This window comes from Sphaeramia orbicularis, chromosome 11, assembly GCF_902148855.1.
Source record: "Sphaeramia orbicularis chromosome 11, fSphaOr1.1, whole genome shotgun sequence".
Classification (NCBI taxonomy): domain Eukaryota; kingdom Metazoa; phylum Chordata; class Actinopteri; order Kurtiformes; family Apogonidae; genus Sphaeramia; species Sphaeramia orbicularis.
The window spans coordinates 10,310,550-10,323,242 of NC_043967.1; the positions used below are offsets into that span (position 1 = coordinate 10,310,550).

At 40.6% G+C, this 12,693-nt stretch overlaps 1 protein-coding gene across 6 annotated transcripts in view; it reads right to left on the reverse strand.

Moving 5' to 3' along the window:
* The window catches only part of LOC115428381 (uncharacterized), a 73,345-nt gene extending 66,892 nt beyond the window's left edge, over window positions 1-6,453 (reverse strand). For all 6 annotated transcript variants that reach the window (XM_030147393.1, XM_030147394.1, XM_030147391.1 and 3 more), the window contains exon 1: window positions 6,260-6,453. In XM_030147393.1, the coding sequence (XP_030003253.1) occupies window positions 6,260-6,286 (27 nt within the window). In that variant the 5' untranslated portion in view covers window positions 6,287-6,453. The remainder of the gene's footprint in view (window positions 1-6,259) is intronic.
* Between the last annotated feature and the right edge of the window lie 6,240 nt (window positions 6,454-12,693).

Below are 12,693 nucleotides of genomic sequence, written 5' to 3' on the forward strand. Positions count from 1 at the left end.
TTATCAGGCCAAATCTCACTAGAGCCCCACCGATATGTGATTTTTCGGGCCCATGCCAAAGCCGATACTGATATTGGGGGTTAAAAAAAAGCCGATATCCAATATATGGGCCGATATATGAAATAGGAACTTTGATATACATAGGATATATAGTCTTACATTAGATAATGGTGGACATGTGAATTAACAGTTGCATTGTTGATTATCTCACAAAGACAATTCATACAACTTTAAAACGCTGGTTAATATTTTAATGTTTCTGCGAACATAAAGTACATTGTGCATGTTATTTTATTTGGGTTTTTTTGTTTGTTTGTTTGTTTTTCAAAATACAACTTGGTTAAATTTTTTCAGTGTGTGTACAAGTACATTTTGAACATTTTCAGCACATTTCAATAATATCGCAATAATAAAGGTAGCCATGATAATTTAGGTCACAACTGTGATATTAAATTTTCATATCGTCATATCTCTACTTGAGAACATTATGTGCTGACCATTATATTAAGCTGAGGCAGGTTAGGCTTAAGGCCGCAATGAGCTGTGATGGAATAATACTTCAGTCTTACATTAGACTAGCATGCGATCTGTGGGGAACCACGGGTTGTAGATGTTGTACTTTTTATGCTGGACAGAGCTGATTTTTGGGAAAAAATGTGTCAGTATTTTATAAGTAGTGACATAAAAATTGTTTGGTAAATCATTCTTTACAATGTAAGCGACAATTAATATACAGTATTAATACCCAGGCATGCCAGCGGAATGAAATTGTGAGGTACACAGGAACCGCATGGACAGGGGTGGGGGGTGAATAGTTTGTAAGACGGGGGGATAGCAGTCCATGATTGTCGGAGTGGGGGTAGCAGTCTGTGACTGTCAAAGTCAAAGTGAAATTGAACATACTTTACAATTCCTCTAACTCTAAGGGCAGCACAGACACAGAAGCAGAGTGACAGAATCTCCACGGAGCAAAAAAGTTACTACATCAGTTACATATTGACCAGTGTTGATTAATCGGTAATACTCAATAATCAGGTCAATTAAAGCTATACCGTATGATGTGGCATTTTTACACTTTTCTTTTGTCATCTTAAAATGTTCCTAATAAGCATGTGACAAACTAAAATGTAAAAGAAATCCACCAGGTATTGAAACTCAAAAATGTTTAATTTTCATATATTGCTCATATTTCTGATAAAATTCTGATCAATCATTTTATTTGGTCTGAATGAAATAATTGGCCGAACCTGGCTGAGACTCCTGTCAATCATCCATTACGGCCGTCCAGCATCCAATCAATTATCGCCGTCTCTGTATTTGATATGTGTACCTCTGAATCTGATGCTTCACTCGAGCTGCTTCTCCTGTCACTGACCACAGTCTACTGTCTAAGGATGTGTATGGATAGGACTGAAATGCACATGTGGAAGGGAAAAAACAGATTTATTAACAGAAACAACAACTAAGGGGAACAAACAGGAGTCTGATGAATGAAGGATGGAGATAAAAGTCAGGAAGTCAGCTGTACTGGACTCACAGACAGGTCTGCAAAAAGCTCAGCTTTTATGACCGTGGGACTCATGCAGGTACATGTGCATGGTGTCACACAATGTAGGATGAACAAGGATGATAAATGTACGGATTATGAAACCTCAAATGTCCCAGGAAAATTCGCGGAGGCCGCGCGTTCACAGTGCGCACACCCATCGCCTGGGCACCTCATCTCTGTGGTGCAGGGAAGACACTGACCCAGCGCTGCACAGACCAGACCCTTAAATTCAGGGTCTACTGATGAAACAGGAGCCACGGCAGGCGGATGATGTATCTGATTACTGAGGGAGGGGTCTGTGGACACGCCAAAGTGGACCAGACCTCCACCTCCGCTTCCACTGCACGCATCAGTGGAGAGGAGGAAAGCGTTAGAGCTCAAGCAGGGGGACAGCAGGTGGCGCTTTGGAGGGAGGCAGGTTGTTCATGTTCAAACTTTTACTAAGTGCTGTGAGAAATGCCACATTGGTAGGTATAGCTTTAATCGGTAGGGCTCGAAATCTCAAATCAGCTTTTTCTTCTGTAATAAATCCTCCTTCACACATTCTGCCAAGAAACTACTGGTTAAAATGACAGTACTCCCAATTTTAGACTATGGTGACATCATCTACAGGTCTGTGTTAAAAACCCTCCTTCACAAGCTGGATGTTATTTATCATGCTGTCATCCGCTTTGTGACTAGAGCTCCATTCAACCCTCACCTTTGCTCCTTGTATTCTCTGCTAAACTGGCCTTCTCTCCACACTCACAGGAAAACTCACTGGTTCATTTTCATCTGCAAAACTCTAACTGGGAAAACCCCATCATATCTACAATCACTGCTAAATACTGACACTACAAGTCGTACTCTGCATTCTAGCAGCTTCATTAATCTCCTAGTACCCAAAGCCCCCACCTCCTTTGACCACCCTGTTTAGTTTCCTTCTGCAGATGACTGGAATCATCTGCTGAGTTCTTTCATTCATTTCACTCCTTCAAAAGCTCTATAAAGCCATTGCTACAGAATCATTACACTTGCTTTTAGCCATTTTGTTTTTTAATATATGTCCTCATATATACTGCATCTGTTTCTATAACATGGGTACAACAAGTAAAACAGTATCATCTGTTTTGTATTCTTACTGCTAATAACTACTCTTTCTAAAAAAAAATATATGTCACTATAAGTACTGTAAATAATATACTCTTGTAGCACTAATATGGCTTGTTATGTGACTTGGTAACTTGTAACTTAGTTATCTCTCTCTGCCTATTATGCTGCATCTTGGAAGTGGTTCTCAATTGACTGACCTAGTAGGGCTGCACGATTTTGGCCAAAAATGAAAGTCAGTGACAGGCATCAGTCATGCATGCATGTAGGGGTGGGCGATATGGGCAAAAAATATATCGATTAGTTTATTGATTTTATCGATTATTAAACTGCACTTAATGGGTGGGGCCTACGCTGACAGATGAGGGATGAGTTTCTATTGGTGGGTTTGACCTGGCTCCAGCGCTGGCTACACCTTCTGCGTTAAACCCTCTTCTCTGTTGTGTTATGGGACTGGGAGGTAAGTTGATAGTCTATTGCTCTTTGAAATTGAAATGTGTCTCAAAAGTAATTAATTACACTAAATAGCGTCGGCTACAGCCTGTACATTCATAGCCTGAACAGAGTACAGAATGAGTGGGGGAGTTAAGGGAGGAGTTTACAACATAGGGCTGGATTTAAACAATAGTGATGACCGGTACCACTAATGTACCAAAACGTCACAGTTCCTGTTTTATCAGAAAACACACCCTGAGCCACTGAATGATGCTTTTTTTTCTTGCTGATGTTATAAAACATACACACTACGACAGCTGTGCAACAGATCAGCTGAACAGTGCTCAGATCTTCAATATTCAACTCTTTCAAAACAAAATACAGCCAAACACAAGGTTAAACAGAGAGGAACTACAAATCAGTGGTACTGAAATATGTGTTTCTCTGTTATAATACACATTCTACATTTCAGAGGCGACGTCATTGTTCTAATGGACAGAGTTCTGTGGGAGGCCTAAACCTAACCCTTACCTTAACCCTAAACCTAACAGTGGGACAGATACAGGCTGACAACAGTGGGACAGATACAGGCTGACAACAGTAGGACAGATACAGGCAGACAACAGTAGGACAGATACAGGCAGACAACAGTGGGACAGATACAGGCAGACAACAGTGGGACAGATACAGGCTGACAACAGTAGGACAGATACAGGCAGACAACAGTGGGACAGATACAGGCAGACAACAGTGGGACAGATACAGGCAGACAACAGTGGGACAGATACAGGCTAACAACAGTAGGACAGATACAGGCAGACAACAGTAGGACAGATACAGGCAGACAACAGTGGGACAGATACAGGCAGACAACAGTAGGACAGATACAGGCAGACAACAGTAGGACAGACACAGGCTAACAACAGTGGGACAGATACAGGCAGACAACAGTGGGACAGATACAGGCAGACAACAGTAGGACAGATACAGGCTAACAACAGTAGGACAGATACAGGCAGACAATGACGAGACTTGATTCCTGGTCACGTCTTTTTCCTCGTCTGACTTTAACTATACGCTATATCTAAGTGATGATCTGGTAGAGACACTTCTGAAACAAAGATGAGTCGAGCCAGTCAGTCTTCAGAGCCTTACATGTGTTTATTTGCAAGCACAAGGTAAACACAAGGAGACCCACTCGGGAATGGTCTGAAGGGTAGCTGAGAAATCCCCTTGTTCTATACAGTTCTCTGGAGCTCGGGGCGTGACTTCCCGCAATCCCGAGCTCCTCCTATCAATTTTTCTATTTGCCGAGTGTTTGTCTCCATTAGGTATTATCATCTAAATATAGCCATGCCTGGTTCCTGGTTCATGCCTTTTTTATATACGATTTCCTGGACCACAGGCCCAAGCCTGGCCCCTAGCTTCCTATGTCATGATGTCATATCATATTATATCTCCTCTTGCTATTCCCACCTATTCCTAATCAAGTTCATTATATGTCCCTAAGAGAGTTTCATCATACCAGACATTCTTATCTTATTGCCCAGGAGGGACTAGGATCATGTACCCACCACATTATTGCCTTCTAAGTTCATCTCACGGTCAGATTTATTTTACTATTTTTTCATCAACAACAGTGGGGCAGATACAGGCTGACAACAGTGGGGCAGATACAGGCTGACAACAGTGGGGCAGATACAGGCAGACAGCAGTGGGGCAGATACAGGCTGACAACAGTGGGGCAGATACAGGCTGACAACAGTGGGGCAGATACAGGCTGACAACAGTGGGGCAGATACAGGCAGACAGCAGTGGGGCAGATACAGGCTGACAACAGTGGGGCAGATACAGGCAGACAACAGTGGGGCAGATACAGGCTGACAACAGTGGGGCAGATACAGGCTGACAACAGTGGGGCAGATACAGGCAGACAGCAGTGGGGCAGATACAGGCTGACAACAGTGGGGCAGATACAGGCAGACAACAGTGGGGCAGATACAGGCTGACAACAGTGGGGCAGATACAGGCAGACACCCACTGATGTGTCTCTGCACAGCTGTAGTAGTGTGTGTGTTTTATAACACCAAGCAAGAAAAAAAAGCATCATTCAGTGGCTCAGGGTGTGTTTTCTGGTACAACAGGAACTGTGACGTTTTGGTACATTAGTGGTACCATCCATCACTACTGTTTAAATCCAGCTCTATGTTGTAAACTCCTCCCTTAACTCCCTCACTCACTCATTCCGTACTCTGCTCAGGCTGTGAATGTACAGGCTGTAGCCGACGCTAGTTAGTGTAGTCCATTATTTATGAGGCAGATTTCAATTTCATAGAGCAACAGATTATCAATTTACCTCCCAGTCCCATAAAACAGGGCGGAAGTGGGTTTAACACGGAGGCTGTAGCCGGTGCTGGTGCCAGGCCAAACAGAAACTCATCTGTCATCCAAAAGCATAGGCCCCGCCCATTCACTGCAGTGTCATTCACAAGCGAAGGGATTTTCAAGCAAAATTATCTTTTTTTTTTTTTTTTTTTTTTAATTGCCACTTACTGTCTCTCAGATCTCTTTTTTGGTTGCAAATCTATTCTTTTTGCTTGATTAATAAAGAAATAAATGTCTGTCCATAATCTTTCCTCTTCTAACACTGCTGCGTCATTTCATTGGGTATGACTTCAAACTAATTACTTTAAAAGCAATTATGCTATGAGGCAAACGATACATTGCTATCACTTCAAATTACATCGATGTATATAACACTAGCAAAATTTTGTATCAAAGGTATATTGTTATATGAAGCCTTTATTTTTATGTTGGATTTTTCAGTTAAATATATTCAGTCACAGTAGACTGAAGAGGTCGCGCTCACAACAGCGGAAAACCCCCTAAACATATGATGACCACCTCTGTAGGACTAAGCGGTTCAGAAGACATTATAATGACTACATGGACAACTGAAAGGTCTATTTGGTGTGCAACTTAACACAAACATTTCGTGACAAGTTCACAGAACTCTTCAATAAAGGAAGAGAAAACACTGCCTCTGAAATGCTCAGGACTTAAAGCCTGTGCCTTCAGTATTTAAGGGATGCACAAACCTCCACCGTCTGTGGACCTGAACATGGGACATGTCCCTGGGAAAGTCCTGCATTCATCCTTTAAGGCTGGAAGGGAAACTGGACTTACCTGGCACCCGAACGTGCGGGTCGACATGGTCCAGGTCACACAAACAGTCCACAGCGGAACCTTCGACAGCCTGCAGTGAGCCCAACTGCAAAGGAACCAAGCAACTAATAAAGAAAACCTCACAAAACACAAGAAAGACCCGCACGTCACCTGTCAGAGACAACAACATCATCATGTGTGGCTCATGATGTGAACCCACAGTAAACCAACTGAGAGGAAACAGCAGCTGCGCCTGAGGAATTAGTCCAGTGACCCCGCCCCTAGTGGGCGGAGCTACACACAACATCAACACAACACAATTTGATCTGGGATTTCAGTTTCGCATTTTGTATTTTTTATTATGAATTGTTGTCTTATGTCCTCTGTAAAGCACTTTGAGGGTTTTTGTGTGTGATAAGTGCATTATAAATTTATAAGTAAAATGTATTTATACATTTTACTTAGAATCAACTAACATTAGTCAAGGTTCAAGGTACTTTATTTATTTGAGGCACAGGTGTCAAACATGCGGTCAGCCAAAGGGTCCAGTCCGGCCCTTGGCCCTTGAATCTGTGGAATGCAAAAATTACACTAAGATATTAACAATCCTTTTAGTTCAGGTTCCACATTCAGACCAATTCAATCAAGTGGGCAGGACCAGCAAAACACTATGCTAATAACATAAATAACGACAACTCCAAATTTTTCTATTTGTAAATGTAAATATTTTCATGTATTTACACTAAAACAGTATGATTTTGCAAAAAAATATGAACAACCGGAACAAATATGAACAACCTGAAATGTCTTAAGGGAAGTACAATTTTAACAAGATTCTGTCTGTTATTAAATGTTTTGTGTGTTTGTAGATCCGCTGTGATCTGTAAGTTATAATGTACACGTGAAAATGATAAACTGAGGCATAATAATGTTAAAATTACACTTATTTTTTTCAGTTTGTTCATGTTATTCACATTGTTTGAAAGGATAGTTTGTAGATGTTAACCTTTTCATAATGTAAATTTACTTTTTTTGCTCTGAAACACAGAGAAAAGTTTGGAATTGACATTATTTATATATTATTATGTTATATTCTTATATAATGATATATTATTTTACTGGTTCGGCCCACTTCATATCAAATTTAGCTGAATGTGGCCCCTGATGTAAAATGAGTTTGACAACCCTGATTTAAGTCCAGTGCACTTACAGAGAAGTGCACTGGACTTGACATGAGAGAACCAAATATTTTTTTAGATAGTTGAACATAAAATAATTTATTATCCAGTCCAATCCAACTGTATTTGTAAAGCACTTTAAAACAACCACAGTGGACCAAAGTGTCGTACAGAAAAATAAATAAAACCAAAATAACAGAGTAAAATACAAGAATAGATTAAAAGATATAGAACAACACATAAACAAATATATAAAAATACAGAACAATAAATAAAACTGAAATAAAAGAATAAAATACAAGCATAGATTAAAACAAAAAGTTGTACAATTAAAAACAACAACAAATAAGAATGATAAACCAATAACAAATAAAACAACTAAATAAAAATAATACATTTAAGCATCTCACGTGGTTTCAAAAGCCTAGGAGAAAAGATGGGTTTAAAGAAGGGATTTAAAAATGGACAGAGAGGAGGCCTGTCTGATATGGAGAGGCAGATCGTTCCAAAGTATAGGAGCTGCTGCAGCAAAGGTATAATCACCCCTGAACTTGTGCTTGGTTTTTGGTACTGATGAGAAAAGACACAAGCAGGGCCAAATTGGGAGAAGGGTTTGAGAAACAAGCTGGCATAACTTTCCCAGCATAAGGGATACATAAGAGAGATAATGAAGGTACTTTCCAGCATAAGGGTATGCCACAGATGCTGTTTTAATAACATCATGAGATATGCATTCTCAGGTCCCAGGTGACATTTAATGGAGACTAGTGGCACTAACCAGTATCCCAAATGCATTAAAAGGCAACAGATGGAGACCAATTGGTGCTGAGACTGGAGGCTGAGTCGGGTTCTCAGGGTGGTAACGAGGACCTGGCTTAAGCAACATATATAAAAAGCAAAGGTCAAAGACACCTGTCACGGTTATTTCTGAACATCATTAATTAATAGAAACTGATGCTGGAAAAAGGGGATTTTAGAAGGAGGGGCCCGGGCTTGCGGGAAATCACGCCCCGAGCCTGAAATAAGGTATAAAAGATGGGGAATTTTCAGCTGCTCTTCAGACCATGTCCCGGGTGTGTCTCCGTGTGTTTTAACCTGCACTTGCAAAATAAACACATGTATGGCTCTGAAGACTGATTGACTCGGCTCGTCTTTGACTCTGAAGAAGTTTCATCCTGAACATCTCTTAGATGCAGTTTGACAGTATAGTACTAGGCTGGGAACCAGGCATAGCCCAATCATCTAGGTCTCGTCAGTACACTCAGGAGCAGTTGATCAGCTAACCTGAGAGAGCGATTATCATAGAAACAATGAATTTTATATGTTGACGGTAATATTTAGTGCCATACTTCTGTGACATGGATTTCTTCTCTTCCTCCTTTCGCATTATCTTTGAAAAGACATCTAGAATCTAGACATCTTTTCAAAGATAATGCTTTCCAGTATCGGCATACGCTGCTCAGTACATAGTGTCTGACAAAAATACCAGTAATATATTATGTCCAAAAGCTCCATCAGGCCCTGGTCCAGCTACCTTTCCAGCTGTTCCTTGTTGATGATGCTACAGGTCTCTTTAAAGCCATCCAGGAACCATGAGGGGAATACCAGCAGACCTACCTGGGCTCCAGCAGATCCACTTCCATCTCAGGGGGTTTCTTTGACCCTCGTGCCTACATTGGCAAAAGTGGAGTCCCAGAAGAGTTCAAGGCCAGAAATCTGATTGCCACTGGGTTTGAATCCTCTCTATTCTGATGGGCCATGATTAATACAAATGTTGATTGGATTAACTCTCAGTATTACAGTCAGCAGAGGTTCATGAACTACACCAGGGAAGCTGTGAGGGGAATCGCTGAACAGCTTGGTCCCACGTCTCTGATGGCGTGGTAAATTAGTATGGCTCTGGACATGCTGGTAGCTGAGGAAGGTGGGGTGGTTCTATTGCACCTTTATCCCTAACAACACAGCACCACAGCAGCATCACCAGGGTCCTGGAGGGTCTGACTGTCCTCTCTGAAGAACTGGCTGAGAACTGTGGTGTTAATGACCCCTTCTCTAAGATGCTCGAGGGTTTATTTGGAAGGGGGATGGAACTGATTAGGTCCTTGCTGGTTTCTGTGGTTGTGGGGATTCTACTAATGGTGTGGCTGTTGTTGTATTCCCTGCATTAGGGGTTCATCCTCTGTTGGACAGATGCTGTGACCACCAAAGTGATGCTCTATCAACGTGCATTGAACTCTGATGATGATGATGATGATTATGTCCCTGATAATGTTGATATTGACATTGATGTGTAATGAAACTAAGTCCTCAGTGATAATGAAGTGAACAAATTATGATGCATATTATGAAAATCTTAATGAAGAGTAATATGTTGATATCTATGGAAGTACACAGTATCATTTGAAGTTTTTATTTCAAAATTGCCATTTCATTTATTCTGTGCTCACTATTACTATACATATACACATGAATGTTTTGACTGGTATTGTCATTGGTTTTCTTATGTTTATCAAATGCCTTTATTATTATGATTGAGTCTGAAATGTCTTATTTTATCAGACTTGAGATAGTCTAAACAGGAGGGAAATTATGGAGAAATACAACATGATTAGTGGCTTAGACTGTTTCTGTGTATGTGACTCTTCGTTGTTGTTGGAGCATCATGGTCTGTCCCAAGAAAAGCCTGAGCCCAGAGCAGGAACTGTTTTTGTAAGATGAAGTCACAACATTAGCGCTACACATACACATGCAAACACTGTTATGATTACTGTGGGGTGTGACAATTTTTACTTAGTAAAAGGAACTACAGTCCTTTGAGCTAGTCAGTCAACTGCTGTAACTGCTCTATGTACTTGACTCTAGTATCTGAATCCCTTACATGATCTGAGTCCAAAAGTTTGTTGTCTTAAGGTTGGGAGGCCATATGATATCGGGGCCTCTTAGGCTGGGGAAAATTTTAGTCAAAACAATGTCATTCCTTAATAATTCATTCAGCCAGTGTGAATGTCTCCCTTATCCATACATCCCATACACTTTCTGTAATGTATTCTCTAAAAGCTACAAGCAGAGCAGTAAGCAGCACTAAAACAACAAGCAAATTTAGGAGTTCAACAAGGGTAAGACTATGCTGAAAACATTAAAGCTAAACTTTGTTATGGCCTCACATACAGTCAGATAGAAAAATCATCTGAGACAAAAGACAGAGTCACTGGATTCTCGTAACAAAAACCTTTACTTGCAGCCAGAAATTGTCATTTACCAAAAAATGAAGATATGAGGATGATGAAGAATGCTCTGCTGACACCGTCTTGATTATGTAAAACGATTTTATTAAAAAGTCCAGCATCAAACAGGCACCATGGTTTGCCATTCGGCCAATGTGAATGTCCATACATCCCATGCACTTATGTAGGTGGGTTGTTTATGTGAAATGTCCCTGGACATCTGGTTTTACTTAAAGGAGATTGATTCTCCCCAGCCTAGGAGGCCCCAGTATGAAAGGTCCCCTCAAGCTCAATATACCAAATCCATGAACTCAGTGAGTCAGGATAGATGTACATGACAAACCTATGGACTCAGATCATATAAGGCCATTACAGAAGGTGCCTCCAGGGATGAGGTGGAGAAGCTGACGGTGTGGTGCATGGGGGAACAACCTGCTCCGCAACACATCCAAAACCAAGAAGCTAATCATCGACTTCGGGAAGAACAAAACGGACATGTTACCACTAACCATCAACGGGGACTGTCTGGAGAGGGGGGTGTGGACTGTGTTTCCTGGGAGTTCACATTGAGGAGGGCCTGACATGGGGCCTGAACACCACTGAGCTGCTGAAAAAGGCCTAGCAATAACTTTATCTCCTGAAAGGAAAAACAACATCGCACAGAGGCTGCTTGTGTCCTTTTACTGCAGCTCCATTGAGAGCATACTAACTTATTGTATCTGTGTTTGGTACAGCAGCAGAACAGTGGCCCATAGAAGGACCTCCAGAGGGTCATCAACTCAGCCCACAAAATCACTGGCTGCACCCCACCCCCCACCCCCCACACTGGAGGAATTGCACAGTTCCCGCTGCCTCAGAAGGGCTCAAAACATTTTCAAAGACACATTCCATCCTGGTCACAGCCTGTTTGACTTGCTGCCATCAGACCGTATAGAAGCATTAAAGCCATGACAAATAGACTGAAAAACAGCTTCTACCCCACTGCAGTAAATGCCCTCAAGGCTGCTAAAAGATAGTGCAATAGAATGTGATTGTGTCTGTGTGTTTTTTTTTTACTCCTTATTCTATTTATGTGGTTTGTGTTTGTTTTTACAGTGTTTTTATGTCAGTTGAATGTACCTCTTAGGATCGCACTTTTTAATCTTGTTGTACAACGTACAATGACAATAAAGATATATTCTGTTCTATTCTATTCTATTCTATTCTATTCTATTCTATTCTATTCTATTCAGATACTTTAAGGCCGCAACAGATTTTAGCTTTAATGTTTTCAGCATAGTTTTACCCTTGTTGTACTCCTAAATTTACATGTTGTTTTAGTGCTGCTTACTGCTCTGCTTGCTACTTTTAGAGAAGGCATTATAGAAATATATGAGTAATTAGGTATAAGTAACTGAATATATTGAGAATATATGGTAAGTAATTAAGTAACTGAGCATAATATCACTAAGCATTATTTTTGTTGGTCTACGCTACATCACATACAGCCATGATCAACAACTTAAACACGAGTTTTGCTCACTAGAGGGAATTATTCTTTTTCAAAATGAATAATCTGTCCAGAGGCCTTGGTACATCCCTGAGAACACACATAAACACTAAAATTGGGTTAAAAACTGTCTGATGCATCATTAAAACCTGGATGAATGGATGGTGAAGAAATGCAGTCAATAATCGAAGATTACTTAAAGGTTTGGTGATATCCAGTGATTTAAAAAAAAAACAAAAAACAAATCAACATTTGAACTCAACAATACTACTGTCTTTATTTTATCAAGTCAATGCCGTGTGTCCTACAGTGTGTTTGTATCACCAACTGTATGAACAAGAAATACTGACCAGTGGCAACATCAAAGTTAAGCACAAGGAATAAATGGTGTGTGATTCTGTCCCTTATTAGTGTTATTTTTATCAATATTACAGTGGAACTCTGATTTAAACCATGAAAGCAATATTTCATCTCATTTATGTTGCCTTGTTCATTTTAAATCCTTTAAATGCCTTAAAAACATGTGAAGGGTGATGATGGTGCAAAACACAATGGAAGCATGTC